Source organism: Heteronotia binoei, chromosome 10, assembly GCF_032191835.1.
Source record: "Heteronotia binoei isolate CCM8104 ecotype False Entrance Well chromosome 10, APGP_CSIRO_Hbin_v1, whole genome shotgun sequence".
Lineage (NCBI taxonomy): Eukaryota > Metazoa > Chordata > Lepidosauria > Squamata > Gekkonidae > Heteronotia > Heteronotia binoei.
In genome coordinates this window covers 29,458,454-29,475,957 of record NC_083232.1, presented here as the reverse complement: position 1 = coordinate 29,475,957, position 17,504 = coordinate 29,458,454, and the positions used below count along the sequence as shown (strand labels likewise).

Genomic DNA, 17,504 nt, shown 5'->3' with positions numbered 1-17,504 from the left:
CTTAGGATGGTGCTGCAAGGCTTTTTGGGGGAGTTTTAAAGAATTTCTCGCCCCTCAAGAATTTAAACTGTACGGAGGCAAAAAACTACTGCATTTCATGTAGGAGCATGAATGTCTCTCTCCTTCAGAGATTCTTTTATTGCACAGTCATAGGGGTAAAATCTGGTACATCCACAGTACTTCTGAGAACACTATCTAAAAAAAGAAAGGAGGTGGTGGCAGCCACAAGCATAGCCACCTTCAAGAGGGGTTTAGATAAAAATATGGAGCAGAGGTCCATCAGTGGCTATTAGCCACAGTGTGTGTGTGTGTTTGTGTATATATATATAAATTTTTTTTTGCCATTGTGTGACACAGAGTGTTGGACTGGATGGGCCATTGGCCTGATCTAACATGGCTTCTCTTATGTTCTTATGTTCGAAAGACGCTCTGATATTTATGACTGTGCAACAATAATAAAAATGGGGAATAATGCTATATTCTAAACCAGGGGTAACCAAACTGTGGCTTGAGAGCCATGTGTGGCTCTTTCACACATACTGTGTGGCTCTCAAAGCCCCAACTGCTCCATTTGCTGGCTTGGAGAAGGCATTTGTCCCTTTAAATCACTTCTCAAAGCCAAGCCAGCCAGCAGTTTGGAGAATGCATTTAAAGTTAAAATTGCTTTCTTTCTACCTCTCCATTCCCATCTATTTTCCTTCCTTTCGCTCTCAAACATCTGACATCCATGTCTTGTGGCTCTGAAACATCTGACATTTATTCTATGTGGCTCTTATATTAAGCAAGTTTGGCCACCCTGTTCTAAACAATCAACAGGCAACAGGTTTCCAGCAGTGAGAGTAGGAAATATGGGTGGAGCCAAGCTATTGTCTGGGCTTCCATCTCATATAGAACTCAAGTTACTTCTGTTGTTTGAGAGAACACTCCTTGAAAGTTTCCATCCATATGCAGTATCACAGCAAGCTCTAAAACTACCTGAGAAGGAGTTCTGTGGCCTCAAAGTGAGCCTAAACAGGACAAAATGGAAGAGTTTTTGGAGTCCTCAATACTGATCTAATGACTAATCCAAAATGGTGTGACTGGAGGAAGCAGAATCTATTTCTCCATTGAGGATTATACCCTTATGTAAGGACTATATAAAAATCTGCATATATTAATATGTTCTATCACTTGAAACAAAACAATTCTAGCAATGTACTTTTAAATAACATTGTCTGTCTACTCACCATGTTCTTCAACATGCTCAATACACAACTTCACAAATTTTGGCACAGTACTATTTTCTCTTTGACACAAGCTAGATAAATTGCAACCAAACACTTGATCTGAAAACAAAGAAGGAAAAATGGTCACAAAGAAGGGGGCAAATATCTCAGAATTAAACAGAACACATTCAAATGATGCCTAAGGCACTGAACATGGCTGCATTGTGCTTTTATTGAATTCTTCAATTTCTAACTTTATACTGCAATCAAGAGCCAAGAGACTAAAAAAAATACCTAATATCACCTTATAGCCATGATCAATTCAATACTCTTTCCACTGACATTTTAGCTCCAAATAATTAGTTACAACAGACAAGCTAAAGTGTAAATTATGTACCAGCTGATGGAAAAGACCACCTAATATAAACAATGTTGAATGAAAAGAAATCTAGTTAATAGAAGGGAATTTAAACTGCAGAAACAAGGAAGGACAAATTGGCCTGCTCTAGCCCTGGATGATTCTGGGGGGCAGTTTCTGGAGACGTAGGATTTCCTAGTTTTTCTCCCTTCCTTTGATTCCCTGCAGGCCCTCCGTACATAATTTATCATTAAACCAACCTTTTGAGGCTCCAAACTGCTGTCCCTGGTCAAGTTTTAGGTCAGTATGAAAGCAGGAGTAATCACACTGCAACATCTTTTGCTCTATCAACAACAACATTCGCTTCCCAGTTATGCCCATCCAGTTTCCTTCAACTATAGCAGGCATATAGATAATCACATACTAAATGTGATTATGTGCCTTCACAACCTAACTGCTTTAGAATGCTACACAGTTTAATATCTTAATTTTTTTTTACAGCTCTTATTTTTTTTGTACTTGTATGAACCAATGTTGAAAAGATTCAACATAGACACGTAATTCAGAAGAAAGCTTCTAAAGAATCTCTATTTTTATTCACCTCTTCTAGAGCAGAAACTACACACTGTGTGACATGCAGGACTGTCCTGCTTTCATGCTTGTGAACATTCATACAGGGCTATAATACTTGCCTAGGTGCTATACCTGTGAACCCAAGCTTCATGAAGGAGGGACAATGGCTCAGTGGTAGAGCATCTGTTTGGTAAGCAGAAGGTTCCAGGTTCAATCCCTGGCATCTCCAACTATAAAGGGTTCAGGCAAATAGGCGTGAAAAACCTCAGCTTGAGACCCTGGAGAGCCGCTGCCAGTCTGAGTAGACAATACTGACTTTGATGGACCAAGGGTCTGATTCAGTATAAGGCAGCTTCATATATTCATATATATGTTCAATACCTCACATTTAACTTTGGAATTTACATCAGTATTTGAGTCATCGCATATCGAGATTTATATGCAAATAACTCATTTAAATTTTATGTTCAGCAGATCCGTGCAGGACAGGCATAACCCAAGGAAAACAGAATCATAGAGTTGGAAGGGACCTCCACAGTCATCCAGTCCAACCTCCTGTACAATGTAGGGAATTGGCAAGTACCTCCCCTCCCACTTCCCCAGTGACCCCTTTTCCATGCCCAGAATTAGAAGAGTAGGAAGGGTAGAGTAGGAAGAACAGTAGGAAGGTGCAACACCCCCCACACACATACACATACACACACTGTGTGTAGCTCATACTCTGAAAGAATACTGTCTAAACAGGTCTACTGTGGAACCATAAACAAGAATGATTTAACTGAACAAGATCTTTAAGGTCAAAACTAACATCACAAAAAGGATTGAACTATGTTTGTCTTCAATTTTCCAAGTCCCTTGATTTGCACTCAAATGTCCCTGCTTCTACCGCCTTTCTAGGTAAAATCTGGGGTTCATGCAGAATACTGGCATCCCCTTCATGGCCTTTATTTTTACACCATCAATATTATAGCCTCAGTTAAGCTGGACACCAAGGATCTTCCCACAGTGTGCATCCTTATGAGGGACCTTTAAAAAACCCCCACCATATATTTACAATTTCCTGAGCAAATACCTGCCTTGTTATGCAATCAGCTTTACTATTTGCAAAAATGCAGTTACCTTTGATGTAGCCTTTCTCGCGGACAGCCTGTAACGTGGGCCTGCGAGTTAAAAACTTCTTCAGTTTCGTTTTAGTTTTCTTTTGTTCTGAAGAATCAATGCTGCCAGATAATTTTATCGCTGAAAGGAAAAAAGCAATTTTTTCGCTGAAAGAAAATCTTTTCTTCTGATCTCAACTTGTTAGTCAGCTAAGTTAGACGTTGTGCCACATATCAAATTTGAATTTATGATGCTTCATGCAACTGCCCACTAGCACATTTCCTAGTAATTATTGAAAGACAGAGAACCCTTCAAGAAGGGCTGAAGTCAGAACAGCTGCAATGCTAGCCTTGGCAAAATACACATTTACAAGCTTTACATAAGGCTGTTTACCTTAATATTTATTCCCTTAGATAACTTGATGGCTTTTAAACCACACAGAACTACTTGCTTACGAAGAGTTCTTTGTTCACAAGTGGAATGCAGATGTTCAGAAAGATACAGCTGCAGTCTTATTAATCTGGGAAGAGACCTGGAAGAAACTGATTCAGTTCCATCTTGCCACTTGCTGAACTAGAAAATATTTTATCACCATGCTGACTCACCCACACTGGAATGTGGATACATCTCAAAACACTATGAAGAAAGGTAAGCAGCAGCTTCTAAAGCTCTCTGTCTTCACACATACTTATTTTATGCTAGCAGGGAAGATACACACAAGTACAAGGTACATCAGACACTGATGTGAAGACAAGGTTTAAGCTCAAGTCTCTGAGATACTGAAACAAAACATTTTTCTCTTAAAAATCTAGCTGGCCATAGAACATCATATTTGTCATGCATAAGTCCGAGAGCTCAGATTCAGACTTTGCTCTTAGCCTGCAGAATAATCAGAGTTTCTGTAAAATCTCTGCAACTATTTCCTCTGACTACTGGGGGTGGAAAGTGCCATCAAGTCACAGCTCACTTAGGTGATCCCATAAAGTTTTCAAGGTAAGAGACAAACAAGGTGGTTTGTCATTGCCTGCCTCTGGAGTTTCTTGATGGTCTTTCATCCAACTACTAACCAGCTTCCAAGTTCTGATTTGATCAGGCTAGCCTGGGTCACCCAGGTCGCTCTAATCACCACTGAACCATAACTCTGCATTTGCCAGGTCTCCCTCAAGTTTCTCTGTTTACAATCTACCACTTAAAGTGCAAGAAGGAAATTCGTTCATTCAATTTCAGCTACTTTTCAATCTTATATTCTTTAAGAATTATTAGCAAAATGATTAGATACTTACCTCCTCCTCCTCCGATGAAAAGAGGACATCTTGGTGGGTAATTCCTTCCTGTCTTAACTGTTCTGCACTTAACTGTTCCTAATTCATGTAATATGTTACCTCTGCTATCCAGTTGTAGAGAGCAGCTTAACTGCTTTCAGAATTGCCAGAACTGAAGGGCAGGTGACTTCCACAACAGAGACAGGAAAAAGTGGGAAAAGTCGTTCCTGCCTCCCTGAGTAGGTGGTATGGATCACTCACCAAGATGTCCTCTGCCTCACAGGGAGAACATGATCTCTTGACACAAGATTAGGGAATCCTAAGAAGTAGAAATCAGCCTCAAGTACAGACGCTTAACTTGGAATTTCAACTTACAGCGAAGCTTTTTGGAGTCTTTATGGTCCTTTTCTTTGTCTTGTTTTTCCACTCCAGGAGAATCCGGCACTTCATCATCCAATGCTTCATCAGACTCCACTGTCTATTGAAATTTGTTTAAAAGAAAGTGTCATGAGTTCTGCTCTTACAAAGTTTGACAGTTCCCTTAATTAAGAAAACCTTTGATTTTTCAACAGTAACTTTCTTTTGACATCACTAGGAGGAGGATTATCACAACTCTATGAAGCTCTTCCACAACTCTATGAAGCTAACATGAATTTGCAGCTGTTGCAGTTTTCTGGGCAATGAAACTATGTCTGTTCTCCTGATCTGATACTGCATGTGAACAGCTTCTGCAAGAAATACATGCACTGGAGCGAGACAGCTGACATCTTCTAGCTGCAAACATCAGCTTCTGCATTTCTATGATAGCCCTTCAATTTAGTATACTGTGTTGGTCCTTCCCCTCCACTTTATCGTCCACAGCCTCAGGGGTTTTACTAAGGGCTTATGATAGTGCCTGGTCAGGTAATTATGTCATTGGGAAGAATTGTCATAATTACTATTATTAGGAAGCTTTTAACTAGGTCTAAGTGTTCAAAGTATTTCACATACATACTTTCAGTAATCTTTACACATTTCACACAATCCTGGATTCACCAGCAAACCCAGAACCTGCATGATAGGAGCTTGTGATCAGCTGTTGCTAATTGAAATGCGGCATTCAGACACCATGAACGAACCACAATTCAATCAGTGATGTAAATGTGGCTGAAGTTGTCAGATTTGTATGCTTCTTCATTCTTTTGAGGAGCCAAGACTGAAGACTTCTTAATTTAGTTTTCCTGAGTTTAGCAAGTCTGATCATATTTGCGATATCCAAATCCAGACACTTAAATGCCAATTTTGTTAGTTTCTCAAATTGAAGTTATGAATTCCAGTTTACAGGCAAGGAAAAGAAAACAATTTCTTGAAGTGCCTGAATTTGGACATCACACAACAAACTGTGATAAGTTCAAGGGCTTCCTAAAGCAGTAAGTCCAAACTCCAGACAGAGCGCAAGGAGAGAAAGAAGGGAGGGATGGAGGACACAAGCCCAAGGATGTCACCAATGGTTATTTATTCATGTCAAAACATACTAGACATCTCCAGTTTCTGTGAAAGCTAAAAGTGGCAAATGTATTAAGGCAATGCCAAACAAAACAAAAAAGGCTTCACCCACAGGCAGAAGACAGTGATAGAAGAGAACAGGACATAATTCCACTTTTCAGGGGCACAACAACCCTTTCACAGGTTGCCACCTATCTGGCCTCAGTCAATGGGGACACCCAAACAAGGCTCCTAACGATGACTGTAAAGGTCAGGAAGGTTCCTGTAGGAGTGAGCAGACGTTCAGGTATGCTGGTCCCAAGTCATATAAACATCCTTCTTTCTAGTTTCTCCAGCTTTAGTTATATTACTAGAAATGACCCCCACCCCCGCCTCCAAAAGCCATGAACACATGGCCTACTTTCCTGCACCTTCCAATTCAATTATAGAGTACATGGGCAGGTTAGCTGGGGAAAACATAAAATTCCTGTTCTGGAGTTGTGTGCAAGCACATGGTCACAGTAAGCATACTGGTGAGAAACCAGTTGACGCTGTGCTACAAAGTTATTAGTTATTCATGTGAAACTTAAGCATCCATCTTTGTCAACAGATCTTGGTCTTGACAATTTCATAGCCTTATGCTGAACTGGAAATACATGTTAGCAAAGACTCCTCCGGCAGAAAGCCAGGCAGTTAAGTCCATCTAACACGGTGAACTGACAGCTTTTGGAGACTCTACCTTCTCAATTAACACTGGAGTTCTCTTGGATGTTTAGCTGAATCATTCAGCCACATGTAATCTGTATGGGCTACTTTCCAGTGCCAAGTATCAATTCCAAACTTTCCGTAGAAAGTGCTGGCAGTTTCCCAAAAGAAAGCATTTGCAATATGATGCTTGATCTGAATATGTCCTTTTGACATATTGCCCGACTGGCACATACATGAAAGCTGTAAGTGATTAACATTAATAATTTTGTGTTAATAGTAGTCAACATGCCTCCTCGGTTCTTTGCACTAAAATGCCTTCTAGGATTGCAGAAAGGGTTCGTTTTTGTTTCTCGAAATTTCTGTTTCTCAGGTACAGTGAATGTTAGTCAAGCTCACTGCAGTTGTTTAGTGCTCTGAGCACAGAGAATTGTTATGTAGGACCTCTAAGCAAAGAGTTCAAGGTAGCTATAAATCATTTCTGAGCTTTCCTATATTAGCCCCCTTCCTTTTCAAATCTCAGTCAAGCTAATGTATTCAAAGCCTTGAAGTCCAGAGAGGGTCACTGCAATAGTGGAAAGGAGACAAGGACATGTTTCATGCAGGAGATTTTAATCGATGTTCCTGTCTAATCAGCATTGTGTTTTAAGTCAAGCCACATGCAGGGTTTTCACAGCAATAAAGCAGATCAGGTCTTAGTGTAAAATATGCTGGGAAAACATTAATTCCATATCCTGATTCAATCTACTGCTTTAATCACATTTTTGTTTTCACGATGGCCTATTTTGCAAAATGGCTACTGCACAATTTCAGTCACAGAGACGGGGGTAGGGAGCAGCAAATGAAGTTCACAGATAAAAGTATTATGATTGAAGTGCATACCTGGTTATTAATAGTATAATTAAGAACTTTAAGCCATTCATTAATAGAAATGTCATTATCAGACTGAATTAACAATTCTGTTCCTTGTCGTGTTTTCAGCTTTAAAAGAAAAGAAACCAGAGCATTAGAATTGAAGTTCTTATGAGCAATCCTAAAAAATACACTTTTATTACAGGAAGATTCATGACATTAGAGGTCAATGATTCTAAAATGCATTTTGTTCCTTATATTTATAGCAGTTAAGTGCAAATCCTAGATAGTTTTACTATACAAATCTTTAGGAAATGTCCAGCAGGGCCCAATTCCCCTTAACATCCAAAATAAAGTCAGGCAAAAAGGGGAAAGTCACCTCAATCACATTCTTCTTGCTAGATTTCTCCTTCGAAGCCCAGTCAACAACTGCGCCCTTGAGATCAACTGTGAATTCTGGCTTAGACTGGTTTCCAAACTTCTGGGGGAAAACAAACAAGCATTAACTCATTTTTTAAACTACAGGGATTCCATACTAACCCCCAATGTCCACAAGACAGTCCTCAGAAACACAACCTTGGTCTTCAGGTATTGATTTCAGCATACAGTTTTCATCACCCCCATCTCATTAGGTTTTCTTTTTTTGAATGCTGCAAGCTGAAATCTCCTTTCCACCACCCCGCAAATGTTGATAGGTTGTGAGGGAGAAGACACAAGGCTGTTGATGGGGAATATCCATGAGTCAACAGTCCCCTCTCTGTTCCACTAGAAAGGGATGTGAAGGAGGAAGTGAAGGAATTGGTTGGAGAGGGGGCAGAGTGTGCCCCATATGTGACAAATGGATTCTAGTCCCTTACAGTGATGTAGCAGAGGGGAAATTGAATTCCCCATTGTCTCCTGCTCCTGCCCTTACTAATCCAAAATGTATAATGATAGATCAAAATATAGTTATAATAATAAAATTGTATAACTTTTAATGTCAGTCAGTCTTCCACAGGAAAAATTCCAACATACAGACAAATGCAATGAGATCCAAGATGTATTTCTTCACCAAAAGGTGTGAGAGGTGCAGATCTTTACTCAGGGATTGCTTTTTTGCCTTTATCTGGTGGCTTCGATCCAGCTTTGAGGAAAACAGCAGAAGCCAGTGTTGCCTTCTTAACCTCCTTGGACCCCACAGTCAACCTTTGTTGCTCTTTTCTCAAAGGAATGATGCAGACCCCACCCATAGGGAGATTCATGCCCACTCATAGACAAGGAAACAAGCAGCTTAATTCCCTGTCTTGCTGTAGGAGGGGTTGGTACTTGCAATTATATGTCTATTGCTTAAATGTGGATAATTTTGTTTACAATTGTATATACTGCTGAATAGTTCAAAGTTTTAGTTTAACTCAATATCCAATTATGGTGATAGTCTAGTTAGACTGTAAGAGACTAAAGTGGCTGTCCACCTAAAGAACTTTTCTGCTTACTACAAAAATGTGTTTTCTCTTTTCAATTTTATGTTTTCTTCCTTATCAGATTTTATTTATTTAAAATGTTTTAAAGCTGCCTTCACCCCCATGTTATGGTCCCCAAGACGATAAACAATGAACACATTAAAACAAGCTTAAACATACATTCCTACCTATATTTTACTCCCCAGCACCCAAACATTTTATAGAGATTTTATATCCCTGCTTCCTCCACAAAATGCTCTTGAGAGCTCTACAATTACGCATCACAACATGAAGATTACAGAAGCATGCCTGAGTGATTCTATGTCGCAATTTAAAGAAAGTGATGCAGCCTCCAGATAGACAGAACCTTCCCAACACATAATCCTATCTATTGTTACAGTAATTAGTCTAAAGGTGGAGCTCTGATCATTTGTATCTTGTTCAAAATTATAATGCAACAAATGTACTACATGGCTAACAGAACAGAGAGAGTGACCTAAAGAACATTCCAAGTCCAGTCTCCTCCTTTTAGATTCCGTTTATCAGCTTCTACCCAGTTTGTGTGGTTACACATGCACCCAAGTGCATGAGCAATATGAACGGATGGAACTTCCATCATGAATGCTGTTCAGATCCCTGAACAAAAAGGTTATACAAAAATTGTGGTAAAACTCCAAGCTTCTAGCTTTCGTTTAGAGTCCAGAATGACAGTTCTTGTCTGAAATTTTAGATCTTGTTTGCAAACCTAATTAAGCTGTAATGACCAGTTGAGGACTCTGTATATGTTTTCACAGAGTAGAATAAAACAGAACATCCTATATGTAGCAAGTTGAATAGAGCTGGAGATGTCTGCTCTCCCACCTGTAACTGTCCTTAATTTCTGCCCTGTAGTGCCTGCTCATACCCACTCCTGAGTTTGCTCAGAGGGCTCAAGGCATCTCTAAAAGGAGAGCAGCCACAACAGCAGCAGGGTCATATGTGTGCAAAGTGAAGTTTTTTCTCAGCCCTGTTCCCTGAGTCCTTCAGCTGTGCCACAAAGACAAAAAGGAGTGTTTGGGGTTCCTCAAAGCCCGTTTGGTATTTTATTATGATTCATTGGTTCTAAACTGTTTTTATAACTTTGCAAACTCCCTTAGGTACTAATATCAACAAAAAGGATATACATACTCTAAATAAAACATAAACAAGAATAATGTTAGTTTTATTCCCAGTGCTAGCCAGGACAAGAAAGTGAGGAAGGGGATGTGGCTTGGTGATAAAGTATGTGACTTGCATGCAGAGGGTCCACACTGAAGCCAGGTAACTCCAGTATAAAGGATCAGGCAGTAGTGATTTAGAAAAGCTCTGCTTGAGACCCCCCAAAGAGCAGCTTACTGTCAGGACAACACTGCCCTTGATAAAACTAGTGGTCTGACTCAATATAGGACCACTTCAGGGGGCTGTAAAAGAGTCACAATCCCTTCCCACTTATTGATACTGATGATGCTTCACTGAGTGCTCCTAGTTCCACGTTTTTGTTTTGCTGAGGAATCTTGAACAAACATGTCTGATGACCTACGGCTGTTCCAAGCTTCCTCAGTTTCCATGCACATTGTATCACTGATGTAAACTGATTAACACAAAAGAGAAATTTCTCCACTAAAATTGTTTGAAATCAACTTCTTACATACAGAACTGTTGTTTGTGATTGCATCTGCTCTTTTTCAACCTGATAATGCCACAGAAATTGCTACTGGTGTACTTACCCAGCTAGTTCCACCTCCCTGCGTCTTGGTAAACAATAGTGATGAACCCTGCAATACAGCCCATGATGACATCCAATTCTTCCTGTAAAAGAGGTAGACATTTATGAACAGTGGCACATTTATCAAGCATTATAAACATAATAAAGCATAACACAAAAGCATTTAAGTGTTACTTGCCTAACTTTCTTCCCATTTTCTGTTATTTTTGTGACATTTAATAATCCATATTTCTCTTGGCCCTGAAGAAGAGAACATTCAGCAAGTCAGTAAAAAAAAAAGAAGCTATCTGTTCTTCTAGTGTGCAGAAAGTTGCTAACTGGGTTGCAAAAGGGTAGTCCCAAAGAGAGGTTATGCACCCTGAACTTTATCAAAACATTACATCACTGCCTTTTCTCATGGCTCAAGACAGCTTACAAGTCACAATTAACACATTATAATTTAAAATAAACAGAATAAAACCATAGATACCTCCCTCCCCTACTGTTTATACCTCAAAGATGCCTGCTGTTCATATCCCAACATTATTTACTTTAGGTAAGTGTTTAAACCAGCCTTGCCAAAACAACTGTTATTAGCCAACAACATTTTTACTAGTGCATCTATTTATGCGCCCATGCCAATAAGGCAGTGGCGGGGGAGGTGGCTTTTTGTTAAAGTTTCATGCCTAATTGCTTGAAGACAGTTCTTCCTTGCTACCAGTGACCCGACACATAGCTACTGCAAGCTCATGTTCAATGTTCCTTTACAAAATTGAAAAAGAGGTTCATTTTCAAGGCTGGAATTTGAAAAATCCTAGAGCTTTGCTCAAAACTGAACTATTATGTTTTAGCAACAATTTTTAATAACCTTAGCCTACATCCTGGGAAAACTGACAGCATCACACTATTCATCCTTTTAAATTGATCTACCAGTCTGTGTTGTCTGGTTTTGTGAGCAGAGATAAGCTTTATCGCTATCATTTTGTCATTTCCTTTCCATATTCATCATTCCCTTTCAATATTCCTGTATCTACATTAATAATTTCAGAATTTTATAATGACACACCTTATAATGACTGTTTACAGGCCAATCAAAACAGATCGGCAGATCAATTTAAAATGCCAAACAACTGATCATGCCTAGCATCAATCATCCATTAAAATAAATTTTCGTTATATATCATATAAAAAAACCAAGAAGTCTGATGGTTGAACGCTTGAATCAAACTCTCAGTCCATTAGGGTCAATATTGTCTACTCAGACGGGCAGCTGCTCTCCAGAGTCTCAGGCAAAGGTCTTTCACATCACCTCCTACCTGATCCCTTTAACTAGAGATGCCAGGGATTGAACCTGGAACCTTCTGCATGCCAAGCAGATGCTCCATCACCAAGTCACAGGCACTTAACTATTATTAAACGATTCCAGTTACAAATTAGTTAATTCTTCCACCAAATTTTCCCTGCACACCCAACATACAAAAGTTTTATGCAACACCCTCCCCTCTGCTGGACTAACTGTCCAGTCCCAAACATGAGCTTGTTTATCATTCTGGTGCACTAACATTATTTTGTGTACAGCACTAATTCAGAAGGATAGTTTGAAGAAGAAGAAGATGATGATGATATTGGATTTATATCCCGCCCTCCACTCTGAAGAGTCTCAGAGCGGCTCACAATCTCCTTTACCTTCCTCCCCCACAACAAACAACCTGTGAGATGGGTGGGGCTGGAGAGGGCTCTCACAGCAGCTGCCTTTTCAAGGACAACCTCTGTGATATCTATGGCTGACCCAAGGCCATTCCAGCAGGTGCAAGTGGAGGAGTGGGGAATCAAACCCGGTTCTCCCAGATAAGAGTCCGCACACTTAACCACTACACCAAACTGGCTCTCCATTTGGACCAGTTTGCAAGACTGGTCCAAATGAAGCAATTCTATGAAAGCTCCCCATCGATGTGTGAACAGTTGGTAGTAATCAGTATGATCCAGGATAGGAGATAGATCCCTGGTAAGGACTGCACTGAATGAAGGTAGAGGGGACTGACAAACTCACCCTGACAAAGGAGGATTTTGCTTGTCTTAGTAAATGTGCCTGATTTACTGAGAAAACCAAAAAATTCCAAGGGCTGCACAACTCTACCTCTTTCTTTTTCCACTGACCTATTTGTCCACAGTGCTCATAAGGAATCTGCCTAGCTGACCAAAGCTGAACACGATCCAAGTGTGTGTGAGGGTTCAAAATTACAACTGCTTCTCTAGACGCGGCTAGTTGATGTGCTGAGAAAAGCAACTCACATCCTTAACATACATAAAAATAATATATCTGTCTAAATCTGATGAACTTGTTATATTAGACATATTACAAAGTTTATACTGACTGTGGCATGATGCTTTGGTGAGGAAGGAGAGGATGACTCACTGTCAGGAAAAGTGGCCTTTGAAGCAACTGGAGATGAAGAATCCTAGAAAGGGAAAGTACATTGAAATACTGACACCACAAATATCAAATGTAAGCGCAAGATTTATAGAATTTGGACAGAATTACTGAAAAGGCATCCGATACTAAGACATGAGAGTGACAAATACACTCAAGATTAAATTAACTCTCATTCCATTAATTATTATAGGCACTGTTTCTCTCTTGTACAAAAGCACTCTATCTACTAATATTGTCTATACATAAATCATGTTTCAAATACTAACTTGGTCCTGATGTGTTGGAAACAAATATGCAGGATTAGGCAAGAGCTGTTCAGAAGAATTAGTAGGCAACTGTAAAAATACAAGAACTATTTTAATATAACATTACTTTCTTATAGATTCTATTGTCAGGATTGGTTTAAAGTAATTTATACTTCAATAATGTGTGATCAAAACTTATTTGTATGTTTTAGAGAAGATAGCCAAGCTTTCTTAAATAAGCACAAATTATGCATCCAGTAATGCTCCCACACCAGCCTACCAAAATACTCTGCTTTTCAATGATTAGGGAGGTTGAAAAGAAATTAGAGGCATTTTTCCTGAAGGCACTGGATGGTTATTTTCCATTAAAAAGCAAAAATGCAATCCCAGCAGAGATGGCTAACAAAAATGCTCTGTAGCGGTTATTTTTCCCTACATAAGGCATTGTATTGTTGGCAACTATTTCATCAGATAATTTTAATGTTGATGCCAGATTAAGAAACTGTAAAATTGCTACCTACCTTTACACGGTATCCTGTTTTACTCAAAGCATTTCATATATCTGCCTCCCTAAACCTGAGCATTTTTTTAAAAAACTATACACACATTGCAGGCTAATTCCTTTGTTCCTTTTTTCTAGATTCATATGATTAACCTCACTCGTTAAAAAAATAAGGTCTAAAGAAGAGTCAGCCTGCATAGTTTCCAAGTGGTTCATAAAAGCAACTTCGTGATTTTACAAATGAGCAGGGCAATACATACAATCTCTTGAAGAGCTGCTTTTACTTATTGACAATAATTGCAATTCAGTAAGAGACTCATATGCATACCTTCTTGATTTCTGCCTCCTAACAATTCTCAATGAAAGAGAATTTATAAAGTAATCAAAGAGATGTCGCAGCCATTAAGACTATTTTGGCATAACTTACTCCCTCTCTCCCAACTTGGTGCTGAGACCAGCTCTTCTTTGCCAGTCCCCTGAGACCCAGAAAACAAGTCTCAGGCCCTCTACAATACCAAAGGCTGATGGCTAACAGGGAAGGCGGGAATCAGTTCACATTATTGCATCATGCTCACCAGCGGGGAATGCAGCCTTAACAAAAAAAACAAGCCTTTCCTTTGCCTAACCCCAGACAATTAATTACACTTTCTTAGTGATTAATCAAGGTACATTTAGACAACAAGGAATCCTCTGTGTTAACTTTCCTTTGACAAAATCTAGAATCAGATTAGCATTTTCAACTAAAGGTTCTGACTAGTTGGAACTTCTCCTCAAAACCCCAACTTGGTGGGGGCAGAAGTCCATAGAACTATCCTAAGAAATCTTCCTCCCATCCTGAACTCTCCCTTTCCTGAAAATATTCCCAGAATTTGGGGACTCTTTCCTTTTCAGCCTCAGTCAATCAGAGCATATCTAGAACCTATTCCCCTTTCTCCAAGCCCAAGGAAAAACAGTCTTCATTCAAACATTAAGCCCTATAAATAAAGCCAAAATCTGACCCCAAATTGTACTTGTGCTACACTCTGGGTACTCTGTGTGCAATACTTCTCTGTGTTCAACTGCACCCTAGAAGTGCCTACATGCATTTATTTTGCTATCATCATTTCCCCATTATAAAAATATATACTTCTCTGCTCAGTGGTTTCTCTTTTGGCTTACCCCTGAGAGTTACTGGCTGCTCATGCAGATGACCCTTGTTTCAGATTCCACCCCCACTGCACCCCCAGAACCTTCACAGATAGATAGCTTGTGCTTCACACTCTTGCTCTATCTCTTGATTTTTTGCCTTCTCTTAAGATATGGTCATTGCATAGTGTGCGCTAACATCTGGAATTTACTGCACCTTAATGTGGGCATTCCAGTATGTGAAACTGTTGCCATTTCTTATGACTATCTTGTGTGCTCATGATTTCCTTCAATAAACCTCTCTTGGATTTCACTACACTCAGCAGTTCAATACTTCTTCCAAAGCTTCATCAGTTTTGGCAAATATCTCAAGATTGCAATCTATATTGCCCTTTGCCAAGATGTGGCTAATATCCTTAAATCAGCTGTAAGACCTAAACTAGTAGCTCTTAAGAATCAGAAGACTGAAGAAAGGTTTTCTTCCTGACATTCAAGCTACCCTACTGAAATGCCTGGACCAAATTGAAAAGGGGGTGCAAAATGACTCTGCAATAACACATGGTAACAACAACGCCATAAGTGTGTACTAATCTGCAAAACTAGAGTGATATCAAGATTGGGAGTTCAGCTGTTCTCTGATATCTATATATATGAAATTAGTCATTCAAAAGATGTAATAAAATAAAGCCATATGAGAAAGCACCTGAGTTCGTTCAACTGGGAAAGTCACCAGTGAACAAAATAACAGAATATCATGTTCAGTATCTGCCAGAACTTAGTATGAATAACTGGACTACCTGCAACTGTTGTCTCAAGATTTTTTGTATTCCCATATTCCTAAGAAGAAACTGGGTTTTAACTTTTGACTTTAGTCTAAGGCTAATTGTCCTGCTAATAACTGAAAAAAACAGTGGACAATCTGTATCTTTTTGGCATAGCATAGGTAGGCACCTTCCCCCCAACTCTCCCAGAATGTTTAGTAATTTCATGTCCACAAGCGATATATACATGCTATTCATTCTGTGGGAGAAAGTGAAATAGCTGCCACCAAGGAAATCATTGCTGTACAACCCTCATCCCATATCCTGAAAATTACCAGTGTCTGCCCCAGTTGTGTTCCCAGCTGCAGCTACTTAATTTTCTTCCATAAGAATGAATAGCTCATGGTGACTGAATGAAAGCAAACACAGCTTGTCATGTTGAAGTGCATTCTTATAATTCTGTAGTAAATACATTAGTATATCTAACAAACAAACTAATATTCATCAAGGAAGCAAATGTAGAATGGGACAATGATTTTGTGGAAAATATAATTCAGATTAAATAGCCTTTTGGGATCAGCAAGTAACAATTAGGCAACAGTGACCTTATTATATGTTAACAGTCAAATAATATTATGTTAAGACACTCCTACCTTGTCATTGGTATCTAACACAATTGTGCTGTGCCTCCACTTGGTTAAGACAATTGGTTCCTGTAGCCGTCGGTCCAGGCTCCTGCTTTTAATGATCTCTCTCTGCTGTTGTGGTGATGCACTATACTAAAAAAAGAGGGGAAACCACACACTGTAAATAAAACCAAACTAGTCATACAAATGAAAACCCCATGACACAATGCAATCCATTAACGGCTACTTTCACGTCATATATGAAAATGCAAGCAGAAAACCTGCATCTCCCTCCTTAATAGTTTCTCCAAGTAAGTTGGCACAATTTTGCCTAAGGTCCTGGAGTTTAGTTTACAGGCTCCATAGCGGATGCCTCTTTCACAGCAAATGCTATGGCTCCACTGACATCAGAGTTTCCCAAATGACAAACTAGCATGAGAATGTATCATGGTGACATCTGTAATGAGGGCCATAGGCAACCATGATCCACAACAGCAAGTTCTGTTGTGTAGGAGTGACAAGCATATAGAAGAAATAGGGACAGGCTTCAAGGCACGATTTTTTACCCCTCCCAACATCCCTAATTCAAATCTTTGTGTCCCCAAGCTTGGCTTCAAAAGCAGAACGATTTAATGATTTCAGTGTTAAGCGTGAAAATGTGATGTCAAAAAGAACAAGCAACAAGAAGAAAGGTTATGATGTAAACCCACAGATAATCTGATGACTGCTAAATAACACAGAAATATAATATGTCCTGTCTGCCACTTGCATATAGAAATTATGATGATTTCATGCAGGTTAGTATGCAAAGTGCAACCTTCCAGCACAATGTTTTTTGGATATATTAAACTGCTCACCCTAGAGACATACACATCTATGTCAGTGAAATTTATAACTTCACAATCAATTTAGATGGGGAGAAAGGGGGGGATGAAATGAGATGAAACCACACTTCATAATCTTACAAAGGATATAATGTGGCAGCTTTAACAAGCAGGTAGCAACAAGAAGTGACTTGTTAATTAAGTTAGTTGCAAGACAACATCACAAGTAACTGGAGTGTTGTATCAAACAATACCACCCACCCAAACTAGTCATGGAGGTGAACCAAAGCCCCACACTTTGTTCTTAC

General features: G+C 39.3%; 1 protein-coding gene across 7 annotated transcripts in view; it reads right to left on the bottom strand.

The window, feature by feature from the left end:
- Positions 1–17,504, bottom strand: part of ARHGAP12 (Rho GTPase activating protein 12) — an 86,150-nt gene that overhangs the window by 7,762 nt on the left and 60,884 nt on the right. For 2 of the 7 annotated variants that reach the window (XM_060248171.1, XM_060248175.1), the window contains 10 exons: positions 16,400–16,525; positions 13,380–13,448; positions 13,055–13,138; positions 10,875–10,940; positions 10,702–10,779; positions 7,897–7,998; positions 7,548–7,646; positions 4,872–4,974; positions 3,256–3,375; positions 1,227–1,325 (listed from right to left, as the gene is read on the bottom strand). In XM_060248171.1, the coding sequence (XP_060104154.1) occupies positions 1,227–1,325; positions 3,256–3,375; positions 4,872–4,974; positions 7,548–7,646; positions 7,897–7,998; positions 10,702–10,779; positions 10,875–10,940; positions 13,055–13,138; positions 13,380–13,448; positions 16,400–16,525 (946 nt within the window). The remainder of the gene's footprint in view (positions 1–1,226; positions 1,326–3,255; positions 3,376–4,871; positions 4,975–7,547; positions 7,647–7,896; positions 7,999–10,701; positions 10,780–10,874; positions 10,941–13,054; positions 13,139–13,379; positions 13,449–16,399; positions 16,526–17,504) is intronic. The other 5 variants (XM_060248173.1, XM_060248176.1, XM_060248174.1 and 2 more) reach the window with 3 other exon arrangements.